Source organism: Microcaecilia unicolor, chromosome 14, assembly GCF_901765095.1.
Source record: "Microcaecilia unicolor chromosome 14, aMicUni1.1, whole genome shotgun sequence".
NCBI classification, from domain to species: Eukaryota; Metazoa; Chordata; class Amphibia; order Gymnophiona; family Siphonopidae; genus Microcaecilia; species Microcaecilia unicolor.
Genome location: NC_044044.1, coordinates 22,686,597 through 22,706,265, shown reverse-complemented (window position 1 = coordinate 22,706,265; position 19,669 = coordinate 22,686,597). Strand labels below are relative to the sequence as shown.

Here is a 19,669-nt window from a genome sequence, read left to right as displayed (position 1 = left end):
ACACGTGGTCAAAAGAACGCAAACGGTTTCCAAAGAGAGCACATTCTTTATGAAGTAAAAGCACAGATTGTTGAAATCAACTACTTTCAACTATTATGCAATTAAACTCATTTCATTTATTTATTAGGATTTATTTACTCAAAGCAGTGTACAGGAAGAAAAGGCCAAACATAAGCAATAGACAATTACAGCAACAAAATAAATTTGGACAACAATGCACATTATGATATGAAGGGGCATTTTCGATATGATGTCTAAATCCAACTTTAGACGTTTTGCAGAAAACGTCCAAAAACTGAGTTGTAAACATGACCATTTTTGAACTGGCAAAATGTCTTCTTTTTTTTCAAAAATCACCATTTCCTAGATGTTCTTGTAAGTGGCCTAATGGTTAGAGCACAGGTCTTGCAATCCAGAGGTGGCCAGTTCAAATCCCACTACTGTTCCTTGTGATCTTGGGCAAGTCACTTAACCCGCCATTGCCTCAGGTACAAACCAAGATTGTGAGCCCTCCTGGGACACAGAAATATCCAGTGTACCTGAGTGTAACTCACTTTGAGCTACTACTGAAAAGGGTGTGAGCAAAATGGAAATTAAATAAAGACTCAGTGCATCTATCTTTTTGGAAACATTTTTTTAAAAAGTCAAAGTGATAAGTGTACAAAATTGAGCCTCTGGGATGTAGGAGAAGCCAGCAATCTTAGTAGACTGGCCACACAGACATCCCAGCAGAGCAGTGGGGCATCCTAGAGGGCATTCAGTGGACTTCACATACACATCTCACCTTTACCCCCTTATATTGTAAGCCCTACTGTACCCAACTGTACACCACTTAAAATAGCCTTTATGGCTGCAGATGTTACCTATATGTGGGAACAGTCAGGTTTTGGTGGTTTTTGAGGGCTCACACTTTCCACAAGTGTAATAGTTGGACTGGGTTATGGTCCTGGGTCCTTTCTCTACAGTTCATTGCACCGACCACTAGGCTACTCCAGGGACCTGCTTGCTGCTCTAATAAGACTAGCCTTAACATCTGAAGCTGCCATAGAGGCTGGTATGTACTGTTTCATTCACATCTTTCGAAGGTGAGGGGGGGCAGTGACCACTGGGGGAGTATAGGGGGTCATGCCTTAATCCCTCCAGTGGTCATTTGGGGCACCTTTTTGTGACTTAGCCATTCTGAAAGCAGGTCTAGCTCAAAACATCTTAATTTTAGTCCTGGACATTTTTGGTTTGTTCCGCTATGGCAGAAAAACATCCACATGTTAGGAAGGCCCTTGTGATTTGAACGCACCACAGATGAACTGCACAGAAAAACATCTACAAAATATGTGTCAAAAATAGCAATTTGGTCATTTTAGCAAGGAAAACATCCAAATGTCGATTTGTGCCATTTTTTGGACGTCTCTCTGTTTCGAAAATGAGCCCCATAGTATTCTACTTATACTGTCGACACAACGTACATTAAAATCTTTGTGTAGAGGTGGTATGAATACCAAGATCAAACAAAATATTTAATTTAGCTGCATTTGTATCTCACATTTTCCCACCTATTTGCAGGTTCAATGTGGCTTACATTGTGTTGCAATGGCGTCATCATTAACCAAAGTAAGTGGTTCAGCATACTGTTACAATTAATGTTCAAGAATAGTAGGTAAATAAGATGATTATACATAACATGTAAGTAGGAGCAGGTTAAGGTACAATATTCGATAATGATACTATGATAAAACAATCAAATTTAAGGATCAGTGATAGTTGGTTCTGGTATAGATTAGGAATCAAATCATTAAGGATAAGTTTTGTAAGTCTCTTTGAACAGGTGCGTCTTCAGTAACTTCCGGAAGGTTGTCAAGTTGTACAATGTTTTTATAGTATTCAGTAGTTTGTTCCAGAATTGTGTACAGAGGGAGGCGAAGCTAGAAGCATTATAGATTGGGTTCTGTACATGGTGCCTAAATTTGGACGCCAGAAAAAATTGGCGTGAAACGCTGTTCTATAAAGGGTGCTCTGAGTTAATCGTTCATCACAGAATAGCACTTGGAGCCCATTCCCGGGTCCAAATTTTTGGGTATCAGCATTTACACCTATTGAGACCTAGTGGAAATATTGGTGCCCAAACCTTGGCATTTGGGTGCAGGAATGGTGCTATTCTATCATTCCATGCACAATTTTTTGGAATGCCCCTGTCCAGCCCCCTTTCTGCACCACCTTTTGAGTTACGCACTAGTGGATTTCGGTAAAGTTATAGAATAGCACCCAGGATGTGCACACAAATATTTAATAATGGCAATTAACTGAAATAATTGATTAACATGAATGTTTTGCTATTAATTGGCTTGTAAGTGAATTAATTTGCTTGTGCATCTTCGCTAGGCACTCAAATTGGGGCACCATATATAGAATCCGGGAATATAGCTTTACCGTTTACCTTTGTTTTGAATGGTTTTTCACAATTAAATGACCCTTTGTGTTCAGGGAAGGCCTGAACAGAATAATATAGCACTTGGGGGTGAATATACAGCCCAGCAGTCCAGCACTGGAAGCCAAGATGGCAAAGATCTCCACAGCCACCGTGTATTTGCCTTTGGTGCTCAGGTAGGCTGGGATGAAGGACACCCAAACACTGAAGAACACCAGCATGCTGAAAGTGATATGCTGAGCCTCATTGAAACTGCCAGGCAACTTCCTTACTAGGAAAGCCACAATTAAACTTAGGAGAGCCAAAAACCCAATGTATCCTATCACACTGTAAAATGCGATGGTGGATCCTTCATTACACTGTAGTATCATCTTCCCTTTTTCAGACTGTATGTCATAGTCTGGAAATGGAGGAGAGATAAGCAGCCATGCAATGCATAAAGCAACTTCACCCAAGAAGCAGAGAAGGACTAGATAACTGGAAACTCTTCTCCCGACCCATTTGCTTAACTTGCTGCTTGGGTTGGTGGCTTTGAAGGCAAGGAGAACTGTGATGGTTTTTGCCAGCACAGAAGAAACAGCAATCGTAAAAATAATCCCAAACGACACTTGTCGGAGCAGACAGGTTATGCTTCCAACAGGGCCTACGAATACCAAAGAACCGAGGAAAGACAGAATGAGGGAGATTAAGAGGATGTAGCTGAGATCCCGGTTATTGGCCCTCACCACAGGAGTATCTCGATATTTAATAAAGATTCCAAGTACTATAGCTGTGACGATGGCGAAGAGAACAGCAATGGAAGCCAAAGCTGCTCCCAAAAGATCATCATAAGACAAGAATTCCGTAGCTCTTGGGAGACATTGATCCTTCCGCTTACTTGGCCATTGGTCTTCAGGACACTTCACACAGTTCTCAGCATCTATGGAAGAAAGTACGCATTAATTCTTATCGTTTAAATTTTTTATACCAATCATTCAGACATTTTAGGAAAAAGGTGGGACTAGTTTAGATGTACAATTTTTTTTGTTTGCTATAGGGAAATTCAAGAAAAATTCAAAATGTACTTTATTCTCCAAAATCTGCATCCATCCTTCTGTTTAACCATGCTTTCAGGGCTTCTGTAGAGTTTTGTGTTTTGTATTATATGCATTGTAGATGGGAATAAAGTTTGATTGAGTATGCATGGTATGAATGAGGAGTGAGAGATACTGGTTTTAAACAAACACTTCTGGACATTTGACATTTGTACTGAATTGTAATAAAGAGTTGTGGAATAATTACTAAACAAAGATTGGAAGTTACTTGGAGTATATGAGTATTGATGTTTGTAACTAGATAGAATACTGATTCTCAAGTTCTTTGTGATATAAATCTATTAGGGACAACCTGACTGGCTGGTGGTCTCCAGTACAGGTTTGAGAACCACTGGTCTGAGAGCAATACTTTTTCTTTGGTTAGTTAAGTCACTGTACCAGTAGTTGCTTCTTCTGATGTTATAAGGAGCCTCAAGGTTGCAAGATGCCCCAGGAGGAAAGATAAAGAAATAGTCATCTGATTCTTTAAAAGGGGTGGTAAGACTCAAAAGAAACACCATAAGCTGAATCTCAGAGTTAAAGGGACCTGTGCAGGATTCTGATGCCAGTCTTCATCTGTTAAAGATACTTAACCTGTAGTTGAGGAGGATATAGAGACTTCCTTTAATTGGGGGAACATATATAGAGTTGGCCTTAGAGGATACACAGGGGCCTAGGAAAAAGATTCTTCGAACCTAGGAGTATGAACGAGACATCAAGGGTAGCTCATCGAGATTTATAACCACTATGCCCGAGATTGAAAGCCAAGCAATGAGATTTTTCTGGGGGACCCAGCCATGTCTAACAGCAGCTATGATAGATGTTCATTCCAAAAACTGATATATTCTAATCAATAAGAAGAAAATAAAGTACATTTGTCATTTTATTTTTTTAATCATGTTGGTCCCAGTCTCTCTGGTTTCTGTTTTCCTTTGTCTTCTCTTAACTGTCTTGCTACAGTTTCCTTGTCCATTTGGCATTTCTTCTCTCTTCATGTCTACCTTCCCTCTGAAACCTATTTACCCTGTGCATCTTCTCCCCTCTGTGTCCCTACCACATCCTCCCACCATGTTGTATATCTCCCCCTCTCCTCTATGTGTCCTCTTTTTATCATGTCCTGTCTGAGTCCACATGCCTTCTCCTCTGTCCAGGATCACCCTTCTGTGTACCTTTCTACTTCTACATGCCCAATATCACCCTTCTGTGTCCGTTGCCCTTCACTTGGCCAGCATTGCTACTCTCTATCCCTAGCCGCCCCCCCCCTCCCCACACACACACACACATATCCAGTATCACCCCTCTGTGTTCCTAGTCCCTTTCCACGTGTCCTCCTTCTCTCCGGACTCTTTCCTTCCTTCCTCACACCCTCCCAGTGCCAGCATCTCTATATATTTCTTCTATCCTTCCTGCCCCCTAAGAGCCAGCATCTCTTCCCTCCCTATTTCCTCCATGGTGCTTGCCCCCATGAGTCCATCATCTCTACCTTTTCCTCCATTACCCACAGATCCCAGCATCTCTTCCCTTCCCCTACTCTTGTCATGGCATCACTTCCTTTTCCATTCTCCTAAGTGGCCCTTCAAACTTTCCAACAGGCTGCCTCCAACCGGCCCAGATTCTCTCTGCTAGGTCTTGCCCCATCAGAAACAGGAAGTCATGTCAAAGGAGGCAGGGACAGTAGAAAGAAGGTCCCAGGATGTTCATTGACAGTCAGCTTTTAGCACTTCTGCTACAGCAACCTTTAGCAAGTTTGCACGGTAGTGGCAGGGAAGGGAGAGGAAGGAGCATGAGAAATGCCAGAACAAGGGGAGGGAAGGAAGGAACAGAATAGAAGGGAGAGAAAAAGAGATACCGAAACCAGACTTTGGGGTTAGGGAGATGTGAAAAAAGCACATTTAGGTTTGTGAGGTTGGGAAGAGGACCAAATGCATGTGTCACATGCTCATTTTTGTAACTTGACCTGTCTAGCTGTAGACTATTTTACTGTGAATTTGAATACGTTTTTTTGCTCTGAAACATGTTACTGATTTTGTCTCTCCTGGAAACTGAACTCAGAGGGTGACCCTTGGACCAAGGTTTTCCCAGAACTTGCTGGTACCTTCCACAAGAACTTGTTCCTGACGCTGCAGAAGCCCCATGATTGCTGTGGCTTCTGAAGATGGATCCATCTGCTATGTCCTCTGCCTCAGGGGGTTTACTGCTGATGAGATCCATCAGTTGGCAGCTCACTGCAAGATATTTCTTGCCTGTGAACATATGTGTACCTGTGTTTATAGGCATTAATTTGATCAGTGTAGGTATCCCATATTCATGAAATGATATGATGCAGTTTGTTTACCTGATGTGTTGGAGAATTCTCCTTCAGAGCAAGGGACACAGTCAAAGCAGCAGACCGGCTTCCCAGGCGGGAGAACTTTCCTGTACCCGGGAACACAGCTCTCAGAGCACACAGAGCGGGGAGTCTGAAAAAAGAAAGAACGAGAGAAACAGACTCTATTGTCTATTAATTCTGCTTCCAGATCTTTCAGTGTGCTAAACTGAAATAAAATCCTTAAATTTCCTCCCTAAAGAGAACATACCCAAGCTTCCACACAGCCACTAGAGTTGCTACACAAAAAGCACATTATACCTAGCTCAACTGATGGCGTGTAAGTAAAACATACATTGCAAATAACTTACAGCAATAAGTGGGAGGCTTCCTATTCTAATACCCAACCTTCCTGCCAGCCCAGAGTGAACAAACCCAGTCCCTTCTGCTTCCTATCAGACCCCCAAAATCTATCTATGGTGGTTGTGCTTAAAAACAGGTCTAGACCAAAACATTGAAATTGTAGCTCTGGATGTTTTTCTTTTGTTCCATTATGGGAGGAAAAGGCTCAAGTGTTAGGAACGGCCTAATCCCACCCTCCGACAGGCCCTTGACATAACCCCCTTCTGATTTGTATGCACTGCAGATGAACTGCAAAAATAAAAGTCTGCAAAATAGGTTTCAAAAATAATGATTTGAAATTTTTGAGAAGAAATACGTGCAAATGCCACTTTATGACACTTTTTAGATGTTTTTCTCTTTTTTTCTCAAAAGATTCAATAGCTATTGCCATGCCTGGTTAAAGTAAGGATTCCACAAGATGGCACTTTGGTTAACAATGAGCTGCTGGCCCTCTGGAGCTGATTGATTGAAGCTTCCAACTTTGATGCTGTCTAAGGAGCCACCAGGGAGCAGGATCCAGTTTACAATGTCAAAGTATCCGGGTGCATTCCCTTTGTCATCAAAGAAAACCTCCTGTCCACCAGAGGTTTTGAAGCGTACCGCCTTAATATATCGGTTGAGCTACAAATGGAATGAAATGATTTAAAAAATTGTATCTAAGCAAAGGGTTGAAACTTGAAAATTGGCATTAATATTCACTAGAATCGAACTTGAACTAATTCAAGGAAACACTTACTGTGACTGCATGTAATTCGTATTCAGCTACCACTAAAAGGTAGGGATTAGCAGCCAAAAAAAGTTTCATTTTGTGCCATGTCCAGTGTCAACACAGGAGACTACAGCTTCTACGAAATACCCTGCTAGGTTGATTTTTAGAATGAGTAAATATAGGGGCCCTTTTATAAAGCCATGGGAGCGCTAATGCGCTGGTAATGAGCGCCAACTCTGCACTACTGCCAGGTTAGCACATGCAGCCGGAGGTAATTCCAAGTTTGGCGTTCGCCGAATCCCACGATAGAAAATATTTTTCTATTTTCTACTGCGGGGCGTTCCCAGCAGTAATGGGCATCGAGGCCACGTTGGCGCATGATGCGTGATTACCGCATGGGTAGCGTGTGAGCCCTTACCGCTAAGTCAATAGCGGGAGGTAAGGGCTCAGGCCATAAATAGGCGCACGCTAGTTTTAACTTTTTGCGCAAGCCCATTTCACAGCCCCCTCCAAGGGACACCACCTAAATTTAGGAACCAGCATTTTCACCACACTTTCAAATGGAGGTGCCTAGACTTAGGCGCGACGTATGAGCTTAAATGGTATTCTATAAGCCCTTCCTAACTTTAAGCATGGCTTATTGAATAGCACTTTTTTCTACACCAATTTTTTTAGATGCCATATACAGTGGGGGAAATAAGTATTTGATCCCTTGCTGATTTTGTAAGTTTGCCCACTGACAAAGACATGAGCAGCCCATAATTGAAGGGTAGGTTATTGGTAACAGTGAGAGATAGCACATCACAAATTAAATCCGGAAAATCACATTGTGGAAAGTATATGAATTTATTTGCATTCTGCAGAGGGAAATAAGTATTTAATCCCTCTGGCAAACAAGACCTAATACTTGGTGGCAAAACCCTTGTTGGCAAGCACAGCGGTCAGACGTCTTCTGTAGTTGATGATGAGGTTTGCACACATGTCAGGAGGAATTTTGGTCCACTCCTCTTTGCAGATCATCTCTAAATCATTAAGAGTTCTGGGCTGTCGCTTGGCAACTCGCAGCTTCAGCTCCCTCCATAAGTTTTCAATGGGATTAAGGTCTGGTGACTGGCTAGGCCATTCCATGACCCTAATGTGCTTCTTCCTGAGCCACTCCTTTGTTGCCTTGGCTGTATGTTTTGGGTCATTGTCGTGCTGGAAGACCCAGCCACGACCCATTTTTAAGGCCCTGGCGGAGGGAAGGAGGTTGTCACTCAGAATTGTACGGTACATGGCCCCATCCATTCTCCCATTGATGCGGTGAAGTAGTCCTGTGCCCTTAGCAGAGAAACACCCCCAAAACATAACATTTCCACCTCCATGCTTGACAGTGGGGACGGTGTTCTTTGGGTCATAGGCAGCATTTCTCTTCCTCCAAACACGGCGAGTTGAGTTCATGCCAAAGAGCTCAATTTTTGTCTCATCTGACCACAGCACCTTCTCCCAATCACTCTCGGCATCATCCAGGTGTTCACTGGCAAACTTCAGACGGGCCGTCACATGTGCCTTCCGGAGCAGGGGGACCTTGCGGGCACTGCAGGATTGCAATACGTTATGTCGTAATGTGTTACCAATGGTTTTCGTGGTGACAGTGGTCCCAGCTGCCTTGAGATCATTGACAAGTTCCCCCCTTGTAGTTGTAGGCTGATTTCTAACCTTCCTCATGATCAAGGATACCCCACGAGGTGAGATTTTGCGTGGAGCCCCAGATCTTTGTCGATTGACAGTCATTTTGTACTTCTTCCATTTTCTTACTATGGCACCAACAGTTGACTCCTTCTCGCCCAGCGTCTTACTGATGGTTTTGTAGCCCATTCCAGCCTTGTGCAGGTGTATGATCTTGTCCCTGACATCCTTAGACAGCTCCTTGCTCTTGGCCATTTTGTAGAGGTTAGAGTCTGACTGATTCACTGAGTCTGTGGACAGGTGTCTTTCATACAGGTGACCATTGCCGACAGCTGTCTGTCATGCAGGTAACGAGTTGATTTGGAGCATCTACCTGGTCTGTAGGGGCCAGATCTCTTACTGGTTGGTGGGGGATCAAATACTTATTTCCCTCTGCAGAATGCAAATAAATTCATATACTTTCCACAATGTGATTTTCCGGATTTAATTTGTGATGTGCTATCTCTCATTGTTACCAATAACCTACCCTTCAATTATGGGCTGCTCATGTCTTTGTCAGTGGGCAAACTTACAAAATCAGCAAGGGATCAAATACTTATTTCCCCCACTGTATAGAATTCACTCCTTAATGCGCAGGTAACACCACATTAACTGCTAGGACAAAGATGTGTCATGATCATTTACCTGCCATGGTTGGAATTCCAGTTTTAGATCTTCCCCAGATTGAGTCTTGTCTGCGTACATGTCGTGCAAAGCATGAGCCATGGCGTAGATCGCGGTGTAGAGACTATAAGTGAAATGAAAATTATCCATACTGAAATGCCAATGAGATAGGTTAGACCGCATGCCCTGTCCTGAGCATCTGGACAAACTGGACAACGGATCACAACCAAATTTGTGCTCCCGGAGAGGCTGCAGGAAGGAGAGTTCTGAGAATCCGGATGAGTGGATACTGTAAAGGAACTCTCTGAATCCTGGGATCTCACCTTTAGCAATGCTAAATACTAGAGAACTGTTGAATGTGATACAAGTTGTAATCGTGCCTGGAGTATTTATGTTTGCAAGGGAAGAGGAGGCAGCAGAGATGATCCACACTTTATTGACTTCTTTACGCCAATCTACACGATAGCAGAAATTTAATACAAAGTAACTTTTAGTGCTGAGGAGAATAACCACATTGGCCAATGATTTTCTGACCACGTTGATAACCTGATGAATCTGTCGGTCAGCAACGTGAAAGATGCTGGATACCACTTCCACAAAAGCTACACAGTTGCCGCTCCTGACAATCTCCCTTTTTAGTTCTACACAGGTTCTCTGATCGCTTTCATCATCTAAAGTGAGAATCCCCACCCAATTCCATCTGAAGAGAATCAGGAGCTGAATCAAACCCTGAAACTGAGAATGATCATTCGGGACAGTGCGATAAAAGAATGGAAATTCAATTCGGTTATTAAAGAGCAGATCCATCGCTCCATAACTGATCTGTAATTAAAACAAAATCAAAGGAGAAGTCACTCTTTCACTGCTTTGTTTATTTATTTATTAGGATTTATTTACCACCATTTTGAAACAATTCACTCAAGGCAGTGTACAGTAAGAATAAATCAAACATAGGCAATAGACAATTACAGCAGTAAAAAAAACATTGAAATAACAAATAAGACATAAGCATCGCCACACTGGGACAGACTAAAGGTCCATCTAGCCCAACACCCTGTCTCTGACAGTGGCCAATCCAGGTCACACTCACCCGACAAGATCCACGGAGCAAAGCATTTTGTACTGCTTGTCCCAGAAATAGTGTATTTTTCCTACGTCCATTTAATATCAATATCAATACAATAAATATCAATACAAAGCATGACTCTTGTTGTTAACAACGGGAGTGCTGCGCAGTAGGAGGTTCTTTACTAAAGTGTGAAGAAAAATGGCGTGTGCTATTGTAGATGGGTGTATTGGATGCGTGTAGGTCTATTTTTCAGCACACCTACAAAAAAGGCCTTTTTCTTTTGGCCGTAAAATGGACGTGCGGCAAAATGAAAACTGGGGCACGTCCATTTTGGGCCTCAGACCTTACCGCCACCCATTCACTTAGCCGTAAGGTCTCACGCATTAACCAGGCAGTAATCATCAGCATGCGTATAATGCCGATTACCACCTGGTTAGTGCCGTGCGTCAGAAAATTTCCAGCGTGCCTACTGGATGCGTGTACAAAATGAAATCAGCACCCTGGCCACGTGGTAGCTGGGTGGTAGTTCTGAATTGGCACATACTGGGCACATATAGGCACCTACGCGGCTTAGTAAAAGGGCCCCTAGGATTTTTCAACTGAAGCAAAGAGACATGTTTATTGGACATAACTTAATACATTTCTTGATTAGCTTTCGAAGGTTGCCCTTCTTGGTCAGATTGGAAATAAGCAAATGTTGGTAGATGACAGTATATATAAGTGAAACATCAAAGCATTTCACTTTACATACTGTCTTATATACTGTCATCTACCAACATTTGCTTATTCCCGATCTGACGAAGAAGGTCAGCCTTCGAAAGCTAATTAAGAAATGTATTAAGTTATATCCAATAAAAAAGGTATCTTATTTTCTTTTCCATGTTTTATTTTGTTTTATTTCTATTGATTGTCTTTAAAAGTGGACTAACACGGCTACCACACCTCTCTACTGTATTAATGGAAAAAGAAATCTTAGCAAATCAACGGCTTCTTTTACAAGCCGTGCTAGCGATTCCTGCGCAACAGATGAGAGGAAGCCCATAGGAATTGAATGGGCGTCCTCTCGTTTGCCGCACCGAGAATCGATAGCGCGGCTTTGTAAAAGAAGCCGTTGATTTGCTAAGATTTCTCAAGCACTGGTACCCTGCAAGCCGTCCCAATCAACCAGAGTAGGTTTGTTCAAATAGCCAGGTCTTCAGCATTACCTTTAATTTCTTGAAAAGGTAAAGGCATAGAATTCCAAAGATAAGGGACTGCAAAAAAAAAAACACACAGCAACGAGTTGCCTCTAATCATTCAAAACAAGGCCCTGGTAAAGTCATACGTTGACCATTTAAAGAGTGTAACACTCGAGGTGAAGAATGTGGGATAGTCAAAGAGGCCAGATATAGAGGGGTACCTTGTCGGAAAGCCTTGAAACCTAATAATAAAGCTTCAAACTGGATACGATACTGAATAGGCAACCAGAGATGCTCTTGTGAAGCATAAGTGGAAAAATAAACAGATAGCTGTGTTTTGAAGTGTCTGAAGCCTAGTACGCAGAATTTTAGTATTCCCTAAATATATAATGTTACAGTAGTCCATGCGAGTCATAAAAAGGGACAAAAATAAGTGAATGGAATGTATCATGATCAACAAAAATGCATGAACCGATCTTAGTTGGCATAGCAGAAGGAATTGGGATTTGCATACAGCAGCAACCTGTGGTTCGAAAGGGAAAGCAAAGTCAAAAAGGACTCCTAAATACTTGAAACTAGGAACTGGAGAAATATGGGTACCAAACAGTAAAACTGGAGTAGTAAGGGCAGTATAATGATCAGTTAGCCAACAGGCAACCATTTCGTTACTATTTAACACAAGGCAGTGATTCGCAAAGAGGTGGACTGATCAACAGTGACATGAAAGGAACGACCTGTGAGAAAAGACTGGAACCATTGAAAGACAGTGCCAGTGATCCCCAATGATGAAAGTTGTGAGAACAACAAAGAATGATCCACTAGGTTGAAAGCCGCAGAGAGGTCAAGAGAAACAGCTAAAGTGAAATAATGATTATCAAAGTTAGACCATACTTCACTTTAAAAGAAGCTAAAGACCGATTGATGGGGATGAAAAACTAGTGTTTTTTAACAAATTGACTTAGTTGCAGAAAATAATCTTCTCAAGTATCTTCGAAAGAAAGCACAAGTTAGAAACCAGCCTACAATTAACAGGTAGAGAGGGATCCGAAGTGGGGTTTTTCAAAATGGGTCTTAATGATGCTATTTTCCAGTCATAAGAAACTACACCATATGGTAGTCTAGAATTTACAATAGATAACAGAGGAGAAAAAAGACACAAATTTGGCAATTTTATCCAGGCTGAGGGACATGGATCCAGTGAACAGGAGATGGTTCTCATGGAGGGGCATAATCGAACGTTGCCGGTGAAATAGTTCACCGGCGATCTATTTTGGTGTCAGCGCAACAGCTGACTGGAACCGTATTATTGAAAAAGATGGTCGGCCATCTTTTTTTTCGATAATACGGTTTAGCCCGGCCAAATGCCTTGGATTTAGCCGGGGTTGAGATGGCCGCTTTTGTTTTTCAGCGATAATGGAAAAAACTGCGGTGATCTCAAACCCAGCGAAATCCAAGGCATTTGGCCGTGGGAGGAGCCAGCATTCATAGTGTACTGGGCCCCCTCACATGCCAGGACACCAACAGGGCACCCTAGGGGGCACTTACTAAAATTCTAAAAAAATATACAAATAGCTCCCAGGTGCATACCTCCCTTACCTTGGGTGCTGAGCCCCTCAAATCCCCCCAAATCCCACTCCCCACAACTCTACACCATTATCCTAGCCCTTATGGGTGAAAGGGGGCACCTATATGTGGGTAGAGTGGGTTTTGGGGGGAGGGGGTTGAAGGGCTCTACTTTAACCACCAGAAGTGGAACAGGTGGGGGGGATAGGTCTGGGTCCACCTGGCTGAAGTCCACTGCACCCCCTAACAACTGCTCCAGGGACCTGCATACTGCTGTGATGGAGCTAGGTATGGCATTTGAGGCTGGCATACAGGCTGGAAAAAAAAGTTTGTTTGTTTTTTTTGGTGGGAGGGGATTAGTGACCACTGGGGGAATCAGGGGTGGTCATCCCCGATTCCCTCCGGTGGTCATCTGGTCATTTAGGGCACTTTTTGGGACTTGTTTGTGAAAAAAAAGGGTCCAAAAAAAGTGACCCAAATTCACGCTAAAAACGCCTTTCTTTTTTCGATTATCAGCCAAGGACGCCCATCTCTCCTCGCCCAATAAACACACTCCAGTTCCGCCTTCACCACGCCTCCGACACACCCCTATCAACTTTGCCCGTTTCCGCGACAGATTGCAGTTGAAGACGCTCAAAATCGGCTTTTGGTTATACCGATTTGGGTGCCTACGGGAGGAAGACGCCCATCTCCCGATTTGGGTCGAAATATGGGTGTCTTTCTCTTTCGAAAATGAGGCGGTTAATGGTTCTGGCTGAAGAGAAGGTTTGTTTAGTCTTTGCAAATAAAGATTGTATTGACAGCATTTAATATGCCAGAGATTTCGATCACTCAGTCATTTGGACTTCCTCCGGCAGTGTTCCGCCTGACAGAATTGACATTTAAGTAACCTTAAACCATCATGGTACCAGAGCTGCCTATTAGATTCAGTCAGTCACAGTTTTGGGAGCATCAAATTCATCAAAGACAGAAGTCAGAGTAGAATGCCGTAAAGAGGCCTGTTCACACAATGGTAGGTTCTATGTTTCAAGCTCACCTCAAAACAACTGAAACATCACCAGTACTAATACAGGTTCACAAAACAAGGACAGGACAAAGCAGACAATGACACAGCAAACCCCAGAGTTATAAATGGGCATATGCTTCCTGTACCTGTGGGTATCTGTAGGTCCCTGTAAGTTTGGCTATTACACCTGATGTCCCTGAAGAGAGGCTTCCGATGACACCAGCCAAGCGACCTTGCTGGTGACAACTGTACCCAGGAACAGGGTCCTTTTCCCCTGATAAGATAATCAAAGCTTTACACAGTGAAATCATTCCCTCGGTGCATGAATCAGTTATATGGAAGCCCAGGGTAATGTTGGGTAATATCATAGGATTTCGGTTGATCTCCTCAATGGCATAATAAAAGGCCAAGAGATGTCGATAGTATCTGAGAGAAAATCTGTAAGTAAAGTTATTATATGTTTAATATTCATTTGATTGATTATTTATTTATTATTTCTAAAACTAATTCTTTGATTCATTTACATATTTAAATTTAGAGAGCAGCAAATTCTCCATAATGCTTATCTCCTGCACCATTTGCCATTATACTACTGAAACCCCAGAACCTAAAGCAGTAATTGTATAAGTCTTTCGATATATATTGGTATCTGAATGTAATAATTCAGCTGTGCTGTCTTCTGCAGATCTGAGCATATCTTCAATAGTCCATACTTTGCTGGTGGATGTTCTTATTGGTGGAGTCTGAACAGAGGGTGGGTGGGGGCGGGGCTGCACACTTATTTACATCATTTATGGAAGACTGTAAGTTATATGTATGGCCGGCATAAGTGCTACTACTACTACTACTACTATTTAGCATTTCTATAGCGCTACAAAGCATACGCAGCGCTGCACAAACATAGAAGAAAGACAGTCCCTGCTCAAAGAGCTATGTAATAAAAGTGAGCCAAGTATAGGACAATCAAGCCATTGTGACATCACTGATGAGGTTGGCTCTTATTGGTGGCCTGAGGCATTATGACATCACAATATCACCTCTGATTACAAGAGACTACTACTACTATTTAGCATTTCTATAGCGCTACAAGGCGTACACAGCGCTGCACAAACATAGAAGAAAGACAGTCCCTGCTCAAAGAGCTATGTAATAAAAGTGAGCCAAGTATAGGACAATCAAGCCATTGTGACATCACTGATGAGGTTGGCTCTTATTGGTGGCCTGAGGCATTATGACATCACAATATCACCTCTGATTACAAGAGACTACTACTACTACTATTAGCATTTCTATAGCGCTACAAGGCGTACGCAGCGCTGCACAAACATAGAAGAAAGACAGTCCCTGCTCAAAGAGCTATGTAATAAAAGTGAGCCAAGTATAGGACAATCAAGCCATTGTGACATCACTGATGAGGTTGGCTCTTATTGGTGGCCTGAGGCATTATGACATCACAATATCACCTCTGATTACAAGAGACTACTACTACTATTTAGCATAGCGCTACAAGGCGTACGCAGCGCTGCACAAACATAGAAGAAAGACAGTCCCTGCTCAAAGAGCTTACAATCTAATAGACAAAAAATAAAGTAATCAAATCAATTAATGTGTACAGGAAGGAGGAGAGGAGGGTAGGTGGAGGCGAGTGGTTACAAGTGGTTACGAGTCAAAAGCAATGTTAAAGAGGTGGGCTTTCAGTCTAGATTTAAAAGTGGCCAAGGATGGGGCAAGACATATGGGCTCAGGAAGTTTATTCCAGGCGTAGGGTGCAGCGAGACAGAAGGCGCGAAGTCTGGAGTTGGCAGTAGCGGAGAAGGGAACAGATAAGAAGGATTTATCCATGGAGAGGAAGGGAAGGGGTGTAGGGAAGGACGAGTGTGGAGAGATACTGGGGAGCAGCAGAGTGAGTACATTTATAGGTTAGTAAAAGAAGTTTGAACAGGATGCGAAAACGGATAGGGAGCCAGTGAAGCGACGAGGAGAGGGGTAGTATGAGTAAAGCTCACGGAAAACACATTTTACAAAGCATCAGTAAGCCCAATGCAGGACTTACCGCACACTAACCCAGACCTACAGGCAGCCCAACGTGGCCACTGGTGGTAGTTCTACCTTGAGCGTCATATCAAGCACGTTGGAAAAAAATGTTTATTTTATAACGTGGCACTAATCCTGCGGTAATTTAGCACCTTCCGTGGGTGGTGGTAAGTGCTCCCCCCCCCCCCCCCCCCGCATGGCCACGCAGTAAGAGTAATTTATTAAGGTAGCGTTTTACAAAGGCCCCCTAAATGTTACTACTACTACTACTACTATTTAGCATTTCTATAGCGCTACAAGACGTACGCAGCGCTGCACAAACATAGAAGAAAGACAGTCCCTGCTCAAAGAGCTTACAATCTAATAGACAAAAAATAAATAAAGTAAGCAAATCAAATCAATTAATGTGAACGGGAAGGAAGAGAGGAGGGTAGGTGGAGGCGAGTGGTTACAAGTGGTTACGAGTCAAAAGCAATGTTAAAGAGGTGGGCTTTCAGTCTAGATTTAAAGGTGGCCAAGGATGGGGCAAGACGTAGGGGCTCAGGAAGTTTATTCCAGGCGTAGGGTGCAGCAAGACAGAAGGCGCGAAGTCTGGAGTTGGCAGTAGTGGAGAAGGGAACAGATAAGAAGGATCCATGGAGCGGAGTGCACGGGAAGGGGTGTAGGGAAGGACGAGTGTGGAGAGATACTGGGGTGCAGCAGAGTGAGTACATTTATAGGTTAGTAGAAGAAGTTTGAACAGGATGCGAAACGGATAGGGAGCCAGTGAAGCGACTTGAAGAGAGGGGTAGTATGAGTAAAGCGACCCTGGCAGAAGACGAGACGGGCAGCAGAGTTTTGAACCGACTGGAGAGGGGAGAGATGACTAAGTGGGAGGCCAGCAAGAAGCAGATTGCAGTAGTCTAAACGAGAGGTGACAAGGGTGTGGATGAGGGTTTTGGTAGAGTGCTCGGAAAGAAAGGGGCGGATTTTACGCATGTTGTAAAGAAAGAAACGACAGTTAAACACAAGTAAAATCATAAAAACTACTTACCCAACGCATGTATGGAATATATAATAAAATGGAAAAAACGGGTCGGCATGAAATGCGATGCAATCAGACATCTGAATTATCCCACCTAAAAGCACGTCCCCTTTTTTTAGGTAGATGCATGTTTTATGAATTTCAGGAGAACAAATAGACCCGAGTTTCTGAATTGGGGTGCTTGGATTTGCTGCCGAAACCAAGACGAAGACCTTGCTCGGTACCAGAAACATGAGATGAAAAATCATTTTCTCTTCCGTAGGCACGATGTCATCGTATAATATTCTTGAATGATATACAAGTTACCTGAACAGTGAGGAGAAATATACAGAGACCGTCTTTTAAAATGTTCTCAGTTGCCAGCTAGGGCTAAATCGGGAATCCTTCCAGCAATCCAAGTGGATGTGCATTTCAGAGAACTGCTATAAACAGCTCCATCCTTTGTCCCTGCTGAACTCTAATTGCAGGCAGGTTAAGTGCAAATAAAGTCCACATCAGTAATAATCCATTTTATCAGGTCTGTTGTGAACTGGAAATACAACTTTTAATTATGTGTAGTAGTATACTGTTATAGCAAATTCATGAGAGAGAAAACAACTCTGAACATGTTTTGCTGTAATGTCTGTTGTGAAACCTCTTTTCCCCTGGCTTAGTGAGGAAGGACGCTGTGACCTTGTACTTCAAAGAAAACACTCTACACCAGCATATCATAACAGTGGAGGAGAAGCCTAGTGGTTAGAGCATCAGTCTTGACATTCAGAGGTGACCAGTTCCAATCCCACTGTTGCTCCTTGTGATCTTGGGCAGCTCACCTAGGGGCCCTGTTATGTAGGCACCTTGTGGTAGTTTCAATTTTAGAGCTCGTCCGCTACACGCACCGGAAAAAAAATAATTTTTATTTTCTGGCGTGGGGCAGCTACGCACGTCAAGTGACATTTGATGCGTGTAGACCACTGCCGCCCGGTTACCACTTGAGACCTTAAAGCTAGGTCGATGGCTTGCGGTAAGGTCTCAGACGCAAAATGGACACATGGCAATTTTCATTTTGCTGCGTGTCCATTTTCTGCAAAAATTTGAAACGGCATTTTTCATAGGTGCGTGAAAGATAATTCTGCATGCGCCCAAAACATGTGTCTACCTACTGTGGGCCATTTTTCAGCCCACCTTATTTATTTATTTAGATTTTGCTCACACTTTTCTCAGTAGTAGCTCAAGGTGAGTTACATTCAGGTACTCTGGATATTTCTCTGTCCCAGGAGGGCTCACAATCTAAGTTTGTACCTGAGGCAATGCAGGGTTAAGTGACTTGCCCAAGGTCACAAGGAGTAGCGGTGGGATTTTGAACTGGCCACCTCTGGATTGCAAGACCAGTGCTCTAACCACTAGGCCACTCCTCTACTCCCTTAGTAAAAGGACCCCTTAACACTCTATTGCCTCAGGTACAAAATTAGATTGTGAGCTCTCCAGGGACAGGAAAATACAGAGTGTACCTGAACGTAACTCTCCTTGAGCTACTACTGAAAAAGGGGTGAGCATAATCCAAATAAATATCAGAACAGGAGGTCATGCAGAAGTTGACTTATTTAAGGGGCCCTTTAACTATGCTGCAGTAACAAATGGTCCTTGCATGCCCTTACATAGATTTCTTTCATGCACTAAGGCCTTTTTTTACTGCAGCTGTAAAAAAAAAACACCTTATTTTCAGTTTATTTCATTTATGGCCATGAGCTAATGTTAGCATTAATGTGTGCCCACTTGGAAAAAATTACCACATGAGCAGTTACGACCATCTGTTTAGGAGGCAGTAAAGGCTCTGTCACGATTGTGACTGTATTCCATGCCTGCACTCACCTTGCCCCCGGGTGACCGGGCCCTGTGCTTGCTATGGACTGTTTTTTCCGTTTCTCAGACATATTCCAGGTTCCACTCCGGTCCTGATGTTCCAGCACTCCAGACTTCCCCCGGTGTTGCTGCTGCCAAGCCTCACTTCGGTGTTCAGTGTGTATTTCCTGTTTCTGTCCTGTAGGGTTTCCACTTCCCCTGTGTTTCAAGCCTCACTTTGGGTTCTGTGTATTTCCTGCCCTGTCCTGTTGTAAGGAAGTGCTTCGCTTTCATTCAGGGCCTTTGCAACAGAGGTCTTCAGATGTGCTTTCGTCTGTGAGTCTCTGGCAGCAGCCCAAGGGCTCACTACTCCGGATCACCCGTAGCGGTGTGACAGGCTCCCGCATTAACCAAGCGCTAACCAGTGCCGCCGGATTCTATATAGCACGCCTAGAGTTCTGTGCTGAAATTCTATAACAACGCGCGTAACTTAACAAGCTAAACAAGATAATGAGCAGTGAGAACAGCATTTAACATGCAATAATGAGCACTAATTGGCACAGATTAGAATTTAGGTGTACAAGTCACTAAACGTATTCTGTAATGATATGCACTGAACTTCTAACATGGGCAGGCAAAAAGGGGTGTGGTTATGGGCCGGGAAATGGGTGTTTCTTGGGCGTTCCAAATTTAGGCACCTAGTTATAGAATATGGCCCACTGAGCCTAAATC

The 19,669-nt window shown here is 43.1% G+C and overlaps 1 protein-coding gene across 1 annotated transcript; it reads right to left on the bottom strand.

The window, feature by feature from the left end:
* Nucleotides 1-2,367: 2,367 nt before the first annotated feature.
* Nucleotides 2,368-19,029, bottom strand: LOC115457026 (vomeronasal type-2 receptor 26-like). Its single transcript, XM_030186451.1, has 6 exons — nt 18,968-19,029; nt 14,205-14,496; nt 9,264-10,064; nt 6,596-6,823; nt 5,831-5,954; nt 2,368-3,341 (listed from the first exon to the last, which is right to left on the bottom strand). The coding sequence occupies exons 1-6, from the start codon at nt 19,027-19,029 to the stop codon at nt 2,428-2,430; spliced, it is 2,421 nt and encodes an 806-aa protein (XP_030042311.1). The 3' UTR covers nt 2,368-2,427.
* Nucleotides 19,030-19,669: the final 640 nt, after the last annotated feature.

Excerpts from the sequence above, each read along its gene's own strand:
- LOC115457026 (XM_030186451.1), bottom strand. The coding sequence starts at position 19,029 with ATGTCTGAGAAACGGAAAAAACAGTCCATAGCAAGCACAGGGCCCGGT. Across the intron at positions 14,497-18,967 it reads CCCGGTCACCCGGGGGCAAG|ATTTTCTCTCAGATACTATC; the intron begins GTGAGTGCAGGC and ends CTTTACTTACAG. Across the intron at positions 10,065-14,204 it reads GGACCTACAGATACCCACAG|ATCAGTTATGGAGCGATGGA; the intron begins GTACAGGAAGCA and ends TTTTAATTACAG.